The 19,514-nt window shown below is 41.3% G+C and overlaps 1 protein-coding gene across 2 annotated transcripts; it reads right to left on the bottom strand.

Moving 5' to 3' along the window:
* Positions 1-6,409: 6,409 nt before the first annotated feature.
* Positions 6,410-19,475, bottom strand: si:dkeyp-97a10.3 (uncharacterized). Of its 2 annotated transcripts, none has more exons than XM_005455331.4 (9): positions 19,222-19,475; positions 18,847-18,904; positions 14,161-14,508; positions 12,703-12,969; positions 11,244-11,531; positions 10,781-10,894; positions 10,533-10,591; positions 8,547-10,436; positions 6,410-8,148 (listed from the first exon to the last, which is right to left on the bottom strand). In XM_005455331.4, the coding sequence occupies exons 2-9, from the start codon at positions 18,884-18,886 to the stop codon at positions 8,119-8,121; spliced, it is 3,036 nt and encodes a 1,011-aa protein (XP_005455388.1). In that variant the 5' UTR covers positions 18,887-18,904; positions 19,222-19,475; the 3' UTR covers positions 6,410-8,118. The 2 variants fall into 2 exon arrangements, with proteins under 2 accessions (XP_005455388.1, XP_019220468.1); XM_019364923.2 differs by having other exon boundaries at positions 6,410-8,142.
* Between the last annotated feature and the right edge of the window lie 39 nt (positions 19,476-19,514).

Raw genomic sequence — 19,514 nt, 5'->3', positions numbered from 1 at the left:
GAGCTTGCCTGGCTAAGTAAGTATGTGAGTGTTGAGATGCCCAGGAATGCTGACAAAAAATGGTTGAGTCCTAGTCAGTTTTGGGCTCATCGTGGTTCTCCATTGGCAGCCGGTCTACCTGCAGAGAGTGTCTGTTGCCAGATGGAGGCAGTGTCCAAAGTATGTGATAAACCAGTCTGTGGGCCACTCTTGCTGCTGCTGTTGTTAGTTCATCAGCCACCCACAGCAAAAAGCAAACTTATTCAAAGAACTGAAGTGTAACCAAATGTTAAAAACCAAGTGTCTACTGCATCGACTATCTGTGCTTTCATACCATATTTTTCACACTTCTCCGATTCCAGGTGAACTCCAGAACCGGAGAAGCCTGGCTTACTTCTCCGTTCCAGCCCACTAGTTACCCAATCAGCCGACGCACAGTTGGGACACCTTCTGCTGAGGTTCTGGAGAATTGCACAGGAGCACATTTGTGTAGGTTGAAAACCCCTCTCCAGATGCTCTTTATAGTCAAATACCCACGTAAACAGATACAAGCGTGGTACCATAAACAAAGCATTAGAATCTCGGCATGTGAAGGCATTCGCTGCCCTTTGTTCTCTACATTCAATGTGTCACATGTAATATAGGTGGTTAGTAATTTGATTTGCTGTAGTTTCTACTAGGCAGCCATTGAATTCTTGAGAACCCCGGTTACCCTGGCTAGCCTAACAATTTGATTTGGCACTACAAGCTTATGCTTTGTCTTTGTCTTTAAGTAGTAACATGCTGTTTACACTGACTCCTACGTCTGTGTGGCCTAACCTATTTTCTTATTTTCTTGGGTAAGATTAGTAGTGTTCAGGGGTTGAGTTGTATTGAACTAAGAGTAATTGCTACTGGTATCACCCTAGTGTTATGTCCTTTCTTCCGTTGCCAAGCCAACTGTTAAAACACTATTATACTCCTTTCCAGTGCAGTGTGTTTCATCACTGACGTATGCTGTGGTGCATATCAAACAACTGGTAAGATGTAGGCTAATTTAAAAGCACTATTGATTTTTCTCCATTGTAACCTGTAGCCATGTTTTATTACTTTATCTAAATCAACATGTCCCTCTAGAAAAACTGTATCCCTACTTCACTGTCTCATGCTTTTACTATTTTAAAGAAAGGACATATATATATATATACATATATAGATAGATAGATAGATAGATATAGATATATAGAGAGATATATATATGACAAAATAAATTTTCTATCTTACAAAAGTTCTAACATTAATAGTAATTATCTTTATTTATTTGTTGTTCAAATCAATAACGAACATTTTAATAAAATGCTTGAATAATGTTATCATTAATATTTTGTATTTTTCCTTTATTAACTAAAATCCCTTTAAGATTAAAATTGTGACTAAGGTCTTTGCCAACAAATCGCCCTCGACTTTCTGCATATTGCAGTCAGAAATATATTATTAATTACTGGAACACAGATAAATTTATTGCAGCTGACTAATCTGTCACTCAAGACCAGTCTCGGTTGCTGCTGTGGGTGTAAAAGATATATTTAGAGTTTAAAAGTAGTCATTGCTTCTGCCGAGCCCAAATAAGTAGGTCAGTACATCTATATCAAATAACACGCATGCTGTTTTTAAAAAGAAAATATAGACATGTACATAAGAGTCTGATTGTTAGCAGAAACCAAAACATGCTGTAAAACTATACAGGATACAAACACTATGACCTTGAGAAAGGTGGCATCATTAAGCTTGTGTGTTCAGCAGGTTCTTTATTTTATTGTTCGCTGCCAACACGTGAACTGATAAAGCAGCATATCACACAGTGCAGCTGTGAAGTACCTTTCCTTGAGTACATACTGTACATTATAACTGCCGTGAAGACTCTTTGATAAGACGATATGAACAATCCCCATTGCTTTTATACTGGTCAGACATAAATAACCACCTAAAGAAACAAAGTCCAAGACTTCCTGGCATCTGGTTTACAGGGACGGCCTGTTTTTGATTGTGTTTGCAACTCATGCTTTGATGTCGCAAGAAAAGTAGGGCAGTGGCATAAACCAGTCCAGGAGAATGCAGTCCATCCAGCTGGTGGCATGCAAACACAGTAACCAAGTGAAGGCTCTGCTCTGTGGGGTATTTAAAGCTCCACTGACAGCCTTTTGATTAAAGGTATGTGGGACTTTACTTTCCGTGCTTGATGAACACATTCTTACTCCCAAATTGTCACACACAAAGTCATAGTCAGGACCTTTTTTGTGTGTCATTTTAAAGCACTGGGTACTACTTTAACATAGTTTCTGAAAATTACTATAAAGACTCTAAAGTCTCTGGACTTCCACCTAGAAGACAAGAGTTTTCCTACCAAGTGTTGAACCACTATTCTTAGCCTGCGTTAGCTGTGTGACAAGTTGGAAATGAGACCGCTCTGCTGTATTTAATTACGCTGCTATTGCAATACAGGCTTACTGCACCCTACCTCACACTGGTTTTCAAAGGAGTTGGCTAGAGTGATCTGCTAGAAAAACGCAAAGTCTCTGAGTTCTATTTTTACAGCTCATCCCATGATAAACTGTGCAACGTGGAGAACGGCAGAAAGAAAAACAAAACTTCTGTGAACGCTGTGGCTGCAGGTTTACCTCCACATTCATCATCTGGTCCCCATCACCGCCACCTGGTATGCTTGGATGCCTGAATTTGAACTATTTTAAGATCTGTGTTATTTTACTGCATATATTTCCTCATACTTTGAATGACACTTCTTCAGAAAGAAAAAATATCACAACCTTTCTTTTAAAGTTGAACTTGCTCAAAGTTCATGTATTCGAAATCACATGCAAACTTCTGTTCTGACTCTGCTCACTAACTTTATGACTACTTCTGCTTGTGCACACTACATTTTGGCATTTACTTTTTCCTCTGCAAATGTCACTTGTGGCCATTATATATATACAGTCAGCCTTGCTTTACAGTTTTTCTCACTTGCTTTGGCTCAGTTCTCAGATGATCCCCGATGTTGACCACAGTGTGATAGTTTTACTCTGCAGAATAAAGGCAATCACATGCAGAAAACAACATCTAACGGTCAAAATATACTTCATCTAGACACTTTTGTTCCATGCAGTGGTTTGTGCATTTTCTTTTTTCTTTTTTTTTCTGGCATTATCCTGTGTTGTATGAACATTCTCATTAGCCTCCTCATTAGGCAAGTGTGCAGTGTTTACAAAGCAGGAAGTAACACTTTGTCTCCTAAAATCGGCCTCTGAAGAACATTCGTGTAAATCACACTAACATTCTAAAAAAAAAAAAAATTCTCAGAAAAATAATAGTCTGATATCGCAGCTATTCACTGCCAGAGAGAAGTCAGTCTGAAAAAAATATCTGAGAATTATGAACACCATGGTGCACACAGTCTCAAAAAGACTGTTTTTTAGTTTGGTTGCTTATTCAGTAGCATAAGACTCGATTTTGACACATGAATTAAAGGTTGCAGCTTATCTTGTCTAGTATTTTGCTGCACGTAGCCGATGACTTCAAAAATCTTTCAACAAAAGTGCCAAAACAATTGAGAAATACTCTAATTTCTAACATTTCAAGCCACTCTTTGCTGCAATGAAGACTTAATTCCACCTAGAAGTATGTTTTCAGGGAGCGTTTGTTCCTAGAAAAGATTGGAAAGGTTTTTAAATACAAATTATATGGATCAAAAAGCATTGTGTTAAAGAGCTCTCTCTCTCTAGTAAGTATCTGCAGCGCTGCATGTTTCACTGTTCTTGGCTCACAAGTACTTTTACTGAGTTGCGCATCTGCTCAGTTTTGCACAATCATCTTTCTTTTTTTCTGCTGATGTTGGATTTTCATAACTTAATTATGAGAACTATCTGCACAACAACTCGAAGAATCTGCTTTTTCTGAACACCAAAGATGAATGTGCACTTACTTCTGGGTACCTCCCACTCCTGGTTGCAGCTTGCATACAAGGAACCTCCTTTTCATTTGAAAACGTTGTACACGTTAAGTTTGGTGTCATTCTAGCAGATGGTAACATTTATGTTCAGTTTCATAACCCATGCATTATTCTCAGCATCTCTAATGTACATTTAAGGTAAAGCTCTAAACTATAGATCATTTCCACCCCCAAACTTCTGCTTCAAAAAAGGGAAGTGTCCATGAATGTGTCTGTCTTCTCATAGAAGGGTATTTACGACAAATAGATTTTTTTCATTGCTGTCTGTTTATGCCACAGAAGATTTGTTGAATAGGTTTTAAGACACAGAATTTCTACAATGATTCAGTCTTGTTTTGGATTTACTTTACTGTGAAAATATCAATAAAACAGTCTGTCTTTATTTGATAGAAGAAGCATGGCGAAAATATTAAACACAGCATGATATGCTCAATTGATTAAACTGAAGATTACGCTGATACACAAAAGTCTTTGAAGTTATTGTATTTGACATGTATCCCAGAAGGCAGCAGGCACCCTTATACTTCTGTAAACAAGTCTGTGACAATTAAGGATATTCCTAATGCTGCACATTGCTTCTTTTTTTTTTAATTGTGTTTTAATTTTCTTAGCTGGACCACAGACAAAAATTACTTTGCCTTTGGCTTGCATTTAATTTCAGCACACATTGTCACAGTTGCACAGATGGCGAAGGCCTTGAGGAGGAAGAAAAGTGGTAGAAAGCGATCAATAGAAGTGAAAAAAAAAAAAAACTTCTCACATGGCTCCCCCTTGTGGGTTAGGAGGAGGCATGGAGTCTGTAGTTGACACAGTGCAGTTTCGACTTATGATTTACATTTTAGACGCGCCCGTCTAGAGCAATTTACAGCAAGTGAACTGCTGGGGATTCACTGTCCTGGTCAAGGACATTTTCCAAGGATAGATGACTGTGGGACAGTCTAGAGTCATAAATTTAGAGTCATAGCCTTTTTCAGTTATCCTGTGTGCAAAGTTTAATCATAAATTTGTTTCATTTCGTATTCCTCTGACACTCATATTCACATGCTGTTTCACCGAAGGGGTCAGCGCACAGCAGCAGGGGTTCAGTGTTTTGCCCAAGGACACTTTGAGAGGGATGAACAGCATTGATCTCAACGGGCTTTGCAGCTCATCTCAATGATCATACGGTCTTGTGAGGACTGCCGTGCCTGGCCTCTTTCTTTCGCCTTGTGCTGGAATAAATCACCATCAATGCTGTGAACAAAAGAAAGGAGGTATCATCAATTTTTATTCACTCTGAGAGGTTACTTAATTGAACTAAATTTGGTCTGGGCTTTATGGCCATTCCCCTGTTATTTCCAAACTATAAAATGTCATCAAATATACAAAAAATATGCATGCCTGCTGAGCTGCGCTGAATTTAGATTAAGATTGGATTAGGATTATATTGGCCATCTTGTGGCATTAAGGTTTTCTGGGCAAATCTACTGCAGTCTCCTGAGTAAAATCAACACTGGCTCTCTACACACTTGAGTCAGGAAAGCTCGTTGCTGCAATTTGACACACTCCACAACGAGCATTCGTCAATACAGAAAAATGCCCTCTTTGCACACACAGCACTTGAGCTATGTTTTCCTTTAATTTATGCCACCAAAGGGATGCGTAAACAATTACAATTACTTGCGGCAGTCACAGTAAATCACTTTAAATCAGTATACTAAAACAACACGAGCAGATTTACATGCAAATTGGCCCAGGGAAGGTGGCGACATAAGCTTTTGAGGTTTACTGTGCCGCGTGTTCGAAGACTCCACAATGTCTTGCAATTTCCGTCGAGTTGTTTAGGCCATAAACAACACACATCCCTCCAAAGATAGCAGGGGTAGCATAGTATACAAAGTACTTCATTTGTAAAACTGCTCCAAACTTTTCATAAATCACAGCTTTCATCTGGAACCGGTAGGCAATGGTGTAACCTATTCTGGTACCAGGTACTCAAATGCACTCCATCTCCACTCATTACAGTGCTAGACTACCGTGAAGTGTCTCCAATAGTGAGCAGCAGGCCTGTTCATCAGAGGTGACGTACAAGTGGGAGCAGGGGATTGGGAGACTGATGGAGCTGTGATCCAAACACACACTCCGCACCTCCACAGCAAGCCGAAGGAACAGATTTATCTGAGCAGAATCAACAACAGCACTCGGTATACACAGGCGCCATGAATAATTAGCACTATAGACACAGTGAGCAGAAATATGGCTAGACTGCAAACAGCTCTGTGATACAGAGGAACACCAGAATAAATAGGCGCTTATATGGATTGACTTAGTGTCAACATGCATGCATACAGGAGGTATTTTTGCACTGGAAATCCAAAATCCTCATGTGTTTGTGAGGGTGCATTTGGCTGTGAAGAGTCCTTGAAAAGTGTTGTCTAGTGCGATGGCAGTGAGATGACAAACGCAGTAGCAAAATATCTTTATTTTTATTGATAAAATAAAAATACAAATGTGTTCATTAATCCCACATATATACAAATTCTTCTCATGATAAATACTGTACTTTTATCATCTCACTTGGAACATCTGTATGAACTGTTTATAAGCATTCATTTTCCAAAACAAGAACCAAAGGAATTATGGTGCTCCAGATGTCTGGTTGGAGCTTCCATATGCGCTGGGTAGTTTTTCATGTTGGTTTTCAAACGCTGAGCTTATTCATTTCAATATTAAAGAGTTGGGGATATTCTGTGATTTGTATTCTTAATGCGAAAAAAAGTTCCAGGGGAAGAAAAAAGACTTTTCAATTTCTTAACCTGAGGCTTTGATTCCCATGTCCGCTTTTTGTCTGCTAATAATAATAAAAGGTCACAAACACATGCCCTGTTTTTAAAAAAAATCTCGCAACAGATGGATACAAGTGGTAAATGGTTTTGCTGGAGGCTCGGGATGTGACATTTTAAACCCTTTGAACTTTTAGCCAGCACAAAATTTATGTGACACAATTAATTTCAGACTTTTGGTGCAATACAGTGGCCAAGCTGTCAGTTTTGTTAGGAGAAACAGAGAACATTATCAGTATTAAATAAAACATACGAAACAACACCACTGATATCAATTAGTGCAACTTAAACCATCAATATAAAATTATACCCCCTGAGTTTAAAGAAGGAAAAAAAGCACATAAATACATTATAAAGCTAATAATGACATTCTTTCATTTTTAATGAGCCGTCTATGAACCCGTAAATTGTTACACTGCTTTTTCAGCAGAAAGTGCGGCAGCTCTGTTTTTTTGTTTTTTTTGTTGGGCTTTTTTAGTGCTGACCTCATTCGTGCACGGGTATGATTATTTTCCAAGTCATTTAAGTCACATAAAAGCATTTAATTAATAGGCGCCCATCCATTTGGGGGGGATCCCCCTCATAGTAAGCAGAGCATTATTTCCCAGCACCACTGGAGCGAATCCCTTTAATTGAGAAGTGTCATAAGAGGCATCTGTAAACAGAAGGCACAAAATAAATAGCTCCAAGTAAATCAAGACCACCCCTGCTGCTAATTTCATCGTTCATAACTGCTCCCAGGGGCCGAGTCCATCTTGTGCAGGGTCCTTTCTCATTTATTGTTTGTCATTATCGGCTCAGGTAGTCACGGATATTCACGCAGCTGCCTCGTGTGCATTTTATTTGGGCAGTTTAGTTGTTTAGTGCTGCTGATGAATAGATGAGAGGACATGAACTTCTTCAGGTCCCATGGATCACTGCACTTTAAAAGAAAAACAGGCCCTTGGCAAATTGTGATACATGACCTGTGCTTCAGAAGTACAAAGCAGTCCAATAACTGAGTCTGGGACACAGTTATTGTATTTCAAAAGGTTTGTTGATTATGGAGCTTTGGAGTTTGTGTAATCTTTTTCCCCTTAAAAAGGACAGCTCGAACCTCCTTTAAGATAATTTCTAATATCTTTTCAGAAAACATTTCTCATCCCGGTCTTCATCTTTTTTTTTTTTCTATAAAAAAATAACTGACTTCAGGAGTCAGTTATGACAGCGTTTGACAGCTTTTTAAAGTGCTAAACCCCGTGCAGTCAGTCTTGCTTGGTGGTATATTGGATCTCGTCTGTCGGCTGTTTGTTCACAGGACAGTTGCAGAGTGTAGTTTGCTGACATCTGTCATCATCTTGGTCTCCCTCTGTGAGCCTGTTGCTGGAGACACACAACAAGCCCTTCATTGCCAATGTGACACACACATACACACACACCAAAAAAAAGCAGAACACCTGACACACAATGCTACTTTTAAAAACTGCCACAATGTCACAAACACTCAAGACTAAATACAATTTTACGGCACTGACAAACACTGTCAACCCAAAAAATGCAACACTTTTTAAGATACTGTCAAGCATCTTTCAAAAAAGACAGAGGCAGCAACTGTTGAGCAGACAGTGAAAGAAGGAGCAGGCCTCGCATAAATGCAAGTACACAGGAAGCAGGAAAACACAGGCACAAAAGTGCACGTCAGAGACAGAGCTGCATGCTGGAAATCTGCAGTATCAAACATATGGCATCTGTTGGCTGCTATCGTGCTGTCTCACACTCACCTGCCTTTGGTGAGCTAAGTGGGCAGGCTGCCCATGCCCACGAGCATGGGCGTGGCCGTGCCTGTGTGCGGCGACATGCATGTGGCCATTCCGAGGTTGGTGATGATGGTTGGTAGGCATCACGGTGTGATGGCGATGCGCATCGGGTCGCTGAGCCACTGGCATATTAACTGGAGGTCTGGGGGGCTCCGGGCCTCTACCAGGGGATTTATGGTGTTTGCGCTCTTTGGGGAGCGTTTGAAACTCTCTGAGGGGGATAACAGGAGGAGGAGTCGGTGGGTGCTGATCCCCAGCAGCTGGAGCTTGAGTCTGTGGTCCGGGGTGAAGCAGGGCAGCCTGGGTCTGCTGTCTCCGATTTTGAAATGTCTGAGCCCTTGCAGTGTGGACTTTAAGTGCAGCCTGGGTTAGATTACTGGGTTTTGGCTGGGCGGAGGGATATGGGGGTGGAGCAGTGCCCCTTTGGGGAGCTTGACCAGCACCATGTGCGACAGGCTGTGTCTGTGTACCCACGCCTTGTGGTGCTGTTTGAATTGGTGCTGTTCTGTTTTGCTGAACCATGTGTGCCTGTTGAAGATGATTAGGATCAGCCAAAGCTCTTGTGTCCGCACCCTGCGGTGCAGTCAGTCCCTGTTGTATGGTGGGTCCTTGTGAGACAGCAGAGTGGCCTACAGAGGCAGTGGGAGGCAGTGCCTGGGGGTTATTGCTGTGAGTGGCTTCCTGCCTGGGGGCAGACTGGCTACGAGGCGAACCTCTGATGTCTCGCTGAGCACTTTCCCTTTGTGTGTGGGGACTTCTCTGTGTGCGTTGTGAGGACTCATGCTGGGTTAAAATGCCAGAGAGTACCTGCTGAAAATCAGCGGAGTTGTGCCGCGAGCGTCTGTCAGCTAATGATGCATCTTGTCTGGGTGGAGTCCTGCTACGGGAAGCAGTTTGTCTCTGAGTTCGAGGCTGAGATCTGTTTGTTGTTCTTCCTTCGCGTAGGGGAGCATGGCTGGTATAGTCTGTAGTATCACTGGTGTACTCAGATGATGTCTGTCCTCTGTCTTGCGTGCCGTTGGGATACGCTGGTGTCCCTCTGAGGAAATCCCAAGACATCCGTCGACGGGAGGAACTAGGAGTGGCCTCTTGTCTTCCCGAGTTCCTGTCAGACCTCCTGTGAGGCTCTGGTTCCTGGTATGTCTGTGTGTTGGCATTCCTCTGTGAAGTGTTATTACTGTTATGATGTGTGTATCCAGTCGGAATAAGTCCTGGTTGATCTTGCTGATATGCGTTTACCTGAGCATTCTGGGCGTCACTAGGATAGGGTCCGCCACTTTGCATTCTGGGATTAGACTGCCCTGCAGGCATCAGGCTGTGTTGGATTTGTGAAGCATTATTATTGGCTGGATTGGTAAAGGGAAAAGAAATGTCTTGCTGTGTCTGTTGGCCACCAGTTGGATACGAGTTAAGATTGACATGAATGGCGGGCAACTGTGCATTGTTGTTCGGCTGGGTAGTTTGCGGCAGCGCGTTCAGGCTGACATGAACCGCCTGCGGCTGGCCGCCGCCCTGGGCAGGGCCAGTCTGTATGAGAATGTTAGGATTTTGCTGCTGTGTGTTTGGGAGCGTGTTTGTATTCTGAGCATTGGTCTGCACGAAAGCCGGGTTGTCAATGCCATTATGTGGATATGAATTGGTGTTCTGAATAGCATTGTGTAGGAGTCCATTTGTGTGCGTATGGCCATTGTGTTGGCGTGTGTCAGAGTTACGCAGCCCATTTGGCGGCAGTGTCTGCAGGTTGTCAAGGCTTTGGCGTGCGGGTCTGTATAAGCGGTCAGAGTTGTGCTGATAGAGGGGAGGGTTGGGACCTTGATCCAAATCCCTTCTACCATTAGGCTGTGGATCTGGGGGCTTAATGGAAAGACACAGAAAAAGGAAAATAGAATGAGAACAAAAAAAGAATTATTAGTAAATCAGATCTGTAGTTAAAATTTTACAGGGGCTTACCACAGGCCTTTCATTTGGGTTGGTCTTTGGAACCAGCACAGTTTCCCTTTGTCTTAATGCTTTAATAAAACAAATAACAAATTGGTTAAATCATCACTTCATTGCAAGGAAACATTAATGGACTACTTTTAAAGTAAAGATGCTAATAAAGACTGTGACAGGAAGTGTTTTCCTTCACAAAATATACAATCAAATTTTTAAAAGTGGACAAACACAAGGTTTGTGGTCATACACACACACGGACTCACCCCTCTTTCTTCGCAAAAGAAAGAAAATGAGCACGATGAGGAGCACGATGATTAAGGCGCCCAGGAAAGAGCCAATCACAATCCCCGCCACTTCCCCTCCGCTGAAGCATACGTCTGAAATAGAAGGAATGGTGTCACAGGGGGGAGAATTAATAAAGATAATGAGTCTGGAGGCTCAGACAAACAAGAGGAGGCAAAGAAAAAAAATGAGACAAGAGGAGGTGAAGATTCTAAAAAAGGATGATAAAGTAATTGCAAAGAAAGAGGGGGGTGAGGAAACAAGTGAAAATAAAGGGATGAGTCGGGCTGGTTCACTGAATGACTTTGACCGCATTCTCAGCAGATCAATCTCCCAGGATACTTTCTGTCCCTCTCCTGTCGTGAAGACAGATATGAGGACGCAGTCCAAAACCAACTGTCATCATAATCAGTCAGAGAGAGGTCAGCGTTCACCATAACTCACCCACGACGGCAAAGACTGTGCTCTGCGTTGACGTGTTTCCAGTGATGGCGTTTCTGGCCGTGCAGGCGTATCGGCCGCTCTGATTTTTCGAATAGGTCTGAATGGTGAGCACCCCACTGTCCGGCGGGCTATTTGTGATGGCCTGTCCGTCGAGTTGCCAAGAGAAGAGCGCAGGAGGCAGCGAGTTAGATGTACAGGTGAGACGCGCCGTCTGTCCCACCACCACGTCCCCTCCCCCGACACACTGCTTCGGGGTGTCCTTGGTCAGCACAGGGGTGTCAGGGCCATCTAGTTTGTTGATTATTAGAGGGCAAAGTTATCAGCACCAGAAAGATTTACTTCACAAGTACAATGAGGACAATTTTATATCTCAAAAAGCAAAGGCACAGATTATATGTTCAGCTAAAGGGGTTATCATTTTGTCAATTTTATTTTAAAGTCATCAAGATAAATCGCTCTGGTGAACTGTCTTTAATCTTGACTGCAAGTTATTCAGCTAATGGAACTTTGCCATACGGAAAAAATAAGAAAATGTTCTCTCTAAAGGTTATTTTTACATATATTGCATGACTTGCATGCCTCACACTATAATTCACTCACTGAAGTGGCCGCTTTTGTATTTTTCTTCTTAAAACATGATTATAAGCTAGTACGAATCAAGTACGACTCGAATAAACATTGTGTATGTTGTTTATTGGAAATATGGATGGAATTTCTCCCACATGATGCTTGAAAACCAGGTTGTTTCAAACTGCCATGTATTCCCAAGGACACTTTGGCAGGTTCAGTGTCAAAAGGACTGAACCACCAAGGATGCAGTTAGTGGGCAAACATTAACTACTACCCGAAACTCAGCTGATCTGATGTCAGCACAGCTTAACTGAAGAAATGCATTAATTAAAAAAGATGGAAACCATTGTAAATATTTGCTTGTTATAGTTTCCCACATGCAGGATTTGCAGATTTATGGTTGATTTCTGTTTTTTGATTACTGCCCAGTTCACCAAACTGGGAAATTGTGGGTGAAATTAAAAACTGGCCTGACTAATTATTGGAGAAAAAAATTAATCAAGAGATAGGGTCACATTGAAAGTAATCATTAGCTGCACTTTTAGTTTTACCAGCTGTTATCAGTCTACAGTACAGCAGCCCCTGTTGATGAATACGTCTGTGGCTACAGAGGATGGGATTTATTTCGGACACACAAAAAAAATACATGTTAGATATTTGAGGACACCAATCAGAAGCGTAGTAGTTGTAACATGAGAATTACTGAATTACTGATGTGATCGAGACAAAGCCAGAAGCACAACAATAAGCTTTTGGACAATGTTCTGTGCACTCTGAGTGCACTTCAGCATACTGTATGCAGTGCAATGGGGGTAAGCAGATAAGCTGCTGCTATTTGCAGTGGCTACAGCAGATTAGCTTCCTCTTGTCTTAATCACTACAAACTCACAGTAGATAGTGAGGCTCTTTGTGGCAGTTTGGGCACTGACAGGGTTGCTGGCTGTACATGTGTACTCCCCCGCATCAGTCCGTCTGGCTGGGTTAATGATGAGAGAGCCACCGGAGATGGTGATCCTGGAGTCAGGAGTGACTGTTGAGCCTCCTTTGCCCCACTGGACTGTAATCTCCGTCCCAGCAGTCCATGTACAACTCAGAGTCACATTTCCCCCCTCCAATGCTACTGAAGGCACAGAGACACTCACTCCGGCTACGGCATCTATGGGGAGAAAAATAAACTTTACCAAAGAGCCACAAAAGCAGAAATGTCGGGAAAAGGTTTTAAAATTAACGACTACTATAGGTGTGAGCCTGAGTGTTTGAGAGAGAAAGAGAAAGAGAAAGAGAGGGAGCTCACTTCAAAAGTAGGAGTGACAGAACAATAGAGGGCAGCTTTATGTATCTGTTGAGGATAATTTGTTGTAATCAAAGCAAGTGAGAGCTGAGAAGGGACACTGTTCAGATAGAGGCACAGATGGCGAATAAGGGGGCAGACGGTGTGAGTGGTACCCGAAATGCCTCTTGGCGAGCAGCCTAAGTTAAATAATTGGAAAAGGAGAAGAGGGGGCATACGGATGGAGGAGGAGGAGGAAGCGGTGACTAACAGAGAACCGCAGCAGCTACAGCAAACAAACAAAAACATTCGAGCAACTACTAAATAACTCTAATCACTCCTGTTTTTGCAGATCACCTGTGAATCAGCAGCAGGATTTATATTTTAGCATTTTGGCTGCCTTTCATATCAAGAGGAAGCTATGAACGAGTAAGTAGGAGGCTGAGAGTCGTGCTCAAGGACTCGGCTGTTCCATGACATGAACTTGCTATGGTGAGTTTGGAGAATGTGACCTTTCAGCAATAATAGACTAGTGCCTCTAACAATTCGGTCTCTCTGGCACCCTATTAGCGCTGGTGGTAAGAAGGTTGAGAAAATCTGTACATCATCCCTGCAGCGTGGGCTGCTGACTGAAAATAAAGAGAGACACTCAGCTGTTCGGGCTCCATTACAGTATTGAATATAAATGAATGCAAATACAGTATGTACTGTATGCAAATGCAACGCTACATTTAGACCGCTATAATATCAAACATCTAAGAGCATGAATGCTGCATATTGAATGAGTTTTAATTAGCATAAAGCCCTGAGCCACTGGTTTCATCCCCTCCTCTTTTTTCATTAATTTTACCTCGCCTACTATGGGTCACTAATTTCATTATACCTCCCAGACTAATTCTCTTACTTCCCGAATCCTCCCTCTTCTCTTTTTACTCCCTTGTATTCCTCCCTAACATTATCGCTTCCCTCAAAACCTCTCTCCCCCCACACACTCTACGAGCCCTCCACTTTCCCTTCCCACCCCACTCCCCACCCCTCTCTCAAATCAACTCACAGGGGCACTTCTTTATCTCTTACCAAACACTCTCAGCTGTACTGATCCGGTGTTCTCAGACAGGTTTGTGCTAGAAGAGGGAAGCACATCTGCCTGGTAGTTCCCTGCATCCCGGAGCTGGGCACTTCCAATTCGGAGCGTGTTGGCAGTGATGGAGACCCTGCCTTGGAACTGCGGTGGTGGTGCAACCGTTGAGGTCCCTCCAACCCACACGCCCAAAGGGGTTCCCTGATACTTCCATGTGACGGTCAGGACACTTGGTAGGTTCAGCAATGTGAACACTGCATCAGTACCAGTTTGAGACAAGACTGGGTTTGTCTGGAAATTGATCACCACCGGTTTCTGACCCAGTACACTGACGGGGAGGAGAACTAAACAAACAAAAAAAGAGAGATATTAAAGATACAGTGCTTACAATGTTTATCATTTTAATTTAGGGTGGAGGAAATATTTTATATTTCAAACAACGTGCAGCAGAACCTGATAAGAATGTAATCTTTTTTTACGAAAATAAATATACTAGATAGTGAAATTAGCCGTCATCATAATAGCACCTGAGGACACATGACTGTTTATATCAAATTTCAGGGTAATCCAGGCAAAGATAAGCATAAACACCGTGTATTTTTTAAAATTAAATCAGTTCCTCTCAGCGTTTTTGTTTTGTGACCTTCTGCAGAAATTTGAAGAGTCTAGACAAAAGAGTCTTAGAAAAGTCTAAGGAATAAAATCAATGTATGGCCTTTTTATTTCCTCTTTCCTCAATAATAAGTCATCAGTTCATTCAACAAACAACTAGTTAAAACCAACATCAACAGCAAAACGATTCTCATGCTTTGATGGTGACGCATTATGTGTCATTTGAGAAGCTGTGGCTTCGACCAAAACCAGAGACAGATGGAGAAAGTTCAAACAACCGCCTAGCTGAAAATGGAGCGCCAGTTTAACTATTGGGAAGAAAAGTCACCCTCCAAAAAGCCAAGCGAAAGCAAGGCCATCCACTGCAACAGCCCACATTACTTAGATACTCCCACAAGGGAGCGGGTCATGTTCAGGTCATTTTTCACTATGAAAAACTTATGTCCGAGCTGGATTTGGTTTCTGGTCTGTTTACAGCAACAACAAAAAAAGAAAGAAACAAAGAAAGGAAAATAAGCATCTAGTGTTGGTTACAGTAGCAAGTACTGAAAAGAGAGGATTCTCTTGAAAGTTAAAAACAGCCAGTGGACAAATCCACTCTCCATTTAGTAGGTACACCTGTTTAACTGTTCATTAATACAAATGTCTAATCAGCCAATCACATGGAAGTAACACAATGCATTTGGGCATGTAAGCACTGTCAAGACGACCTGCTGAAGCTCAAACTGAACGTCACGGGAGAAAATGTGATTTAAGTGACTTTTAATGTGGCATGGTTGTCAATGTTTGACTCACTGGGATTGATTGATTGATCTGCTGGGATTTTCCCCAACAAAGTTTACAGAGAATATCTGGTGAGCAGCAGTTTTCTGGGCAAAAATATCTTGTTGATGTCAAGAGGTCAGAGGAAAATAGTCAGGCTGCTTCGAGCTGAAAGGAAGACAACAGCGACTCAAATAATCACTCCTTATAACCAAGGTATGCAGAAGAGCATCTCTGAATGCACAACATGTCAAACCTTGAAGACCACAGAGGATGCAACTCCTGTCAGCTGAGAACAGGAAAATGAGGCTGTAATTCACACAGGCTCATCAAACTGGACAACAGAAGATTGGAAACACTGAAGGATGTAATGAGCTACAGTTTCTGAAGCAACACAAAACCAAGGATCCATTCTTCTTTGTAATCGGGTGGTGATGTTTGTGTAGTAATGTGGGGGCTCCTTAGCACCAACTGAGTCAAAGTCTACCTAAGTATTGCTGCTAGTGTACCCATTTTCTGATGAGGTTAATATGCGATGTCGAAAAGCTCAAATCATCTCAAATCGATTTCTGGAATATGAAACTGTATTCACTGTATTCAAATGACCAGATCTCAATTTAACAGAGCACCTTTGCAGCAGATCAGGAAATATGCATCACAGGTGTGCAACCAGCAAATCTGCTGCAACTTTGTGATCATATTAATAGGGACCAAAATCTTTGAGGAATGTTTCCAGCAGCTTGCTGAATCTGAAGAATTGAGGCAAGTACTAGTGTAGTGTCTGGTGTGTGTCTGCGTGTTTGTGTTACCGCGATATCATGATGTAGATTGGTGACTAAGAAGGGGAAAGGTGGAGCACACATCACTGAGCGTTTGTGGTTTTTGTTTTTGGAGCAAGATGGAATAAAACAGTACGTAACATTTCTAAATTAAAATAATAATAATGAAAACTGAAAAAAATGTCATTTACAAAAAAGTTTAGGTTACAGAGATGCACCTACATTTTTTTGAGAATGAAAAGAAGTCATCTGCACTTTCACTTATATGGGGTTTTGGAATACTTCTAATAGCATAGTATTCTTAAATTTGTAGTTTTACTCCAAGGATCAGAGTACATCTTTCACCACTGCAGAGAAGAAAATCTATAGATACACACAGTGGGCTCAGGGGGTAAAAACCCATTAGTAAGGTACACACTCTTTCCTTCCTCATCGATTTCACACCATGTTTTTTGGATTGTAAGTGATCCCAAACTAAACATCTATTTTGTGTTTTTGTTAGCCTGACTTATCGTAAGCCATGTCATAATCATATTTGCTGTCTCTCTTCACAAAATCAGTGGTGCATAAGCGATTTTTTAAGCAACTAAGTTCCAAAGACAAACTGAATTTAAGTTCTTTTGTTGTTTGCATGTTTGTCAATTCGAAATCTGCATGGGAATAAAGAAGGAAATATGTGCTTTTGTCTTTAGCTACCATTCCTCTCTCTGTTTTGTGTTAGTATTGCAGATTGAAGCTGGAAAAGCCCTGCTGAATTTTCAATGCCTTTTTTACTGGCATATAAAGCTTCTATGCGACAACACACCAGCCAATGAATTATAGTGAATAAATCAATATGGTCCTGATCAGTCTCGCTGGACTGCCTTTACACGATTTTCACAGGAAAGCAGAGAATAAAATGACACCAGTGAAATGGCCTGTATTCAGGTTTCCCTGCTGATTTGTTAAAGACAACAAAAGTGTTTTAGGCTTTTAGGTTTGTTGTCTTTTGAAAAAATAAAAAATCAGAATAAAGGGTAATGAGTCAGAAATGAGAAATGCCCACGAGTGAAGCAGCCCAGAGCTGATGCTTTCATGTGCTGTTGGAATTTTTTTACAAGGCCGTTTTTACAAGGGCACCTAAAATAAGATGCATTCATGACATCATTAAGAGTTAGACTTTAATGAGTAAAACCTGGCTAATATATCACTATTAAAGTGATTTAGTTGGATACATGGATCTGAAATGAAGGGCAGCAAAGAGTCCAGAGGCCATGCCAAGTGCAGTAAAAGTGGAGTGATGACAAACTTTCACCTGCAAACTTGTACCAAAAGAGGCTGGGCTTTAAATCTGTGGGTTGCCCCAGTGGGTGTGGCGGTTTCTTTTGACAGTCCTTCTCGTTATTTCAGTTTCAGCTGAACAACATTTCTGGAGATGTAAACTAAACAGCTACTTGTTTACCAAAGAATTTATCAGAAACGCATCCACCAAACCGCAGGCATTAGAACTAGAAAAGTGCTTTCATGAGCAGTGTAGGTTGAATGAGAACTGTGTAGAAGCAGCTGCCGATAGCAGCAAAATGAATATTTAATCATATGAAAATGTTGATGATTATTACTTTAATAATTATCTCTCATGCATGAAGAACAACCCTTAGTTAATGAACAAATTAAAATATAATTTACATTCCTGGCGCTAATTCGCTTTCAGAAGCTTGTTGCCTGATCTTTTTTGTTTTTGAGCAAAAGGTTTTCACAAACAGAAAACACAGGGTACTAAATACGGCTGGCATTATTTTATATTTTTTGCTACTATCAACAAACCCCGTGAAGAAAAATCGTGTTATTCTGCCTCTGAACCTTTTCTGGGCTCACTTGTTCCTGCTGAACTCATAAATCTTTAAAAACATTTCACAAATACATAGCATCACTCATTTCATCTCTTTTTTCTTAAAGTACAGTAGATCTAAAACAAAACAAAAAACAACAATAAAAGAGCAAGGAAATGTAGTTTGTTTTGTTTTTTTAAACAAGAGCAAACTTCGCCTTTCTTGGTGACTTATGCAGGCATTTTCTTTTTATGTCATGTTTTTAAAACAATAGCCAGGTATCGATGCTACTAGTAGCCCTGTGGTTCATATTATTACTGTATTCAAAACCCGCAGACGCGCCCTTCCTATTAAAAGAAAAAACAAAAGCCATACAGCTATTTTAAATACAATGCCGCCCTCCTCGTTCTGAATCACGAGATGAAGGCTCAGATGTTTGAGCCTGTGAGGAGGCCCTGAAGGCATCACGTCACTCAGTCGGAGCAGCGACGGGAATGCAGCCGCGTAGGTTTAAGAGCGGTTAAAGACGAGCTTTCTGCTTGAATTGCAGTTGTTTTAAGACGTGCCTGGAATACCACAGCGTCCTTTCCCCAGCCTTGTTTTTCCCCGCTCTCAGCACAGACTCAGTCGAAACTCTTTAGACTTTACAGACTTTTGTGAGCTGTTTGAACCTTACACGCGGGACATGAGGAGAGGAGACTGTCAGTGGAAATTGTTTTACCTGCCAGCGACAAGCTGATAAGGAACAAAGGTTGTCTCATGTCGTCAGTCAGGCCAGTCTGTTGGGAGATTAAAGCATTAAAAGCTTCAGTATACAAGTTTTATATATACACACACACAATAAATGTATGTATATATATGTGTGTGTGTGTGTGTGTGTGTGTATTTTTAAAAAATCCCTAAAGATATTTTCTCTGGTAGCTAAGATAGGTGCAGATATTTTTTCCAACAAATGCTGTGTGGACATTTTGTTTATTATTGTTACTGTGCTGGCTAGCTATACATTTAGTTACATCTGATTAACAATAATAATAATAAACAAACATAAACATCTTAAATATAATATGTAGTGTAGGTTTTATTATAATAGGCTTACCTCTGTATAGCCCCTCTGTCCACATATTAATTTTGTGCTGAAACAACGAAAACACTTGTCGGCTACTTCCTACATTTCTGTTCATACCTGAGACGGACACGCCTGTTTTCTTAAAGAGGCCGCAGTCAAATTTTTGCAGCAGAACGGTCAGTGGGTGGGAAATAACTTTGAAGTAACAGCCGCTGCATAGAAGCGACAGCATTTGGAGAAAGTCGATTCTTTTCACATTCATCATTCATCGGCATTTTCCTTCTGGTAGGTGATCTCAGGTCAGCACAGTGGTTAAGATGCAA

This window comes from Oreochromis niloticus, linkage group LG11 (genome assembly GCF_001858045.2).
Source record: "Oreochromis niloticus isolate F11D_XX linkage group LG11, O_niloticus_UMD_NMBU, whole genome shotgun sequence".
NCBI classification, from domain to species: domain Eukaryota; kingdom Metazoa; phylum Chordata; class Actinopteri; order Cichliformes; family Cichlidae; genus Oreochromis; species Oreochromis niloticus.
The sequence above is the reverse complement of the archived record's forward strand: the minus strand, read 5'-3'. Positions and strand labels throughout refer to the sequence as shown.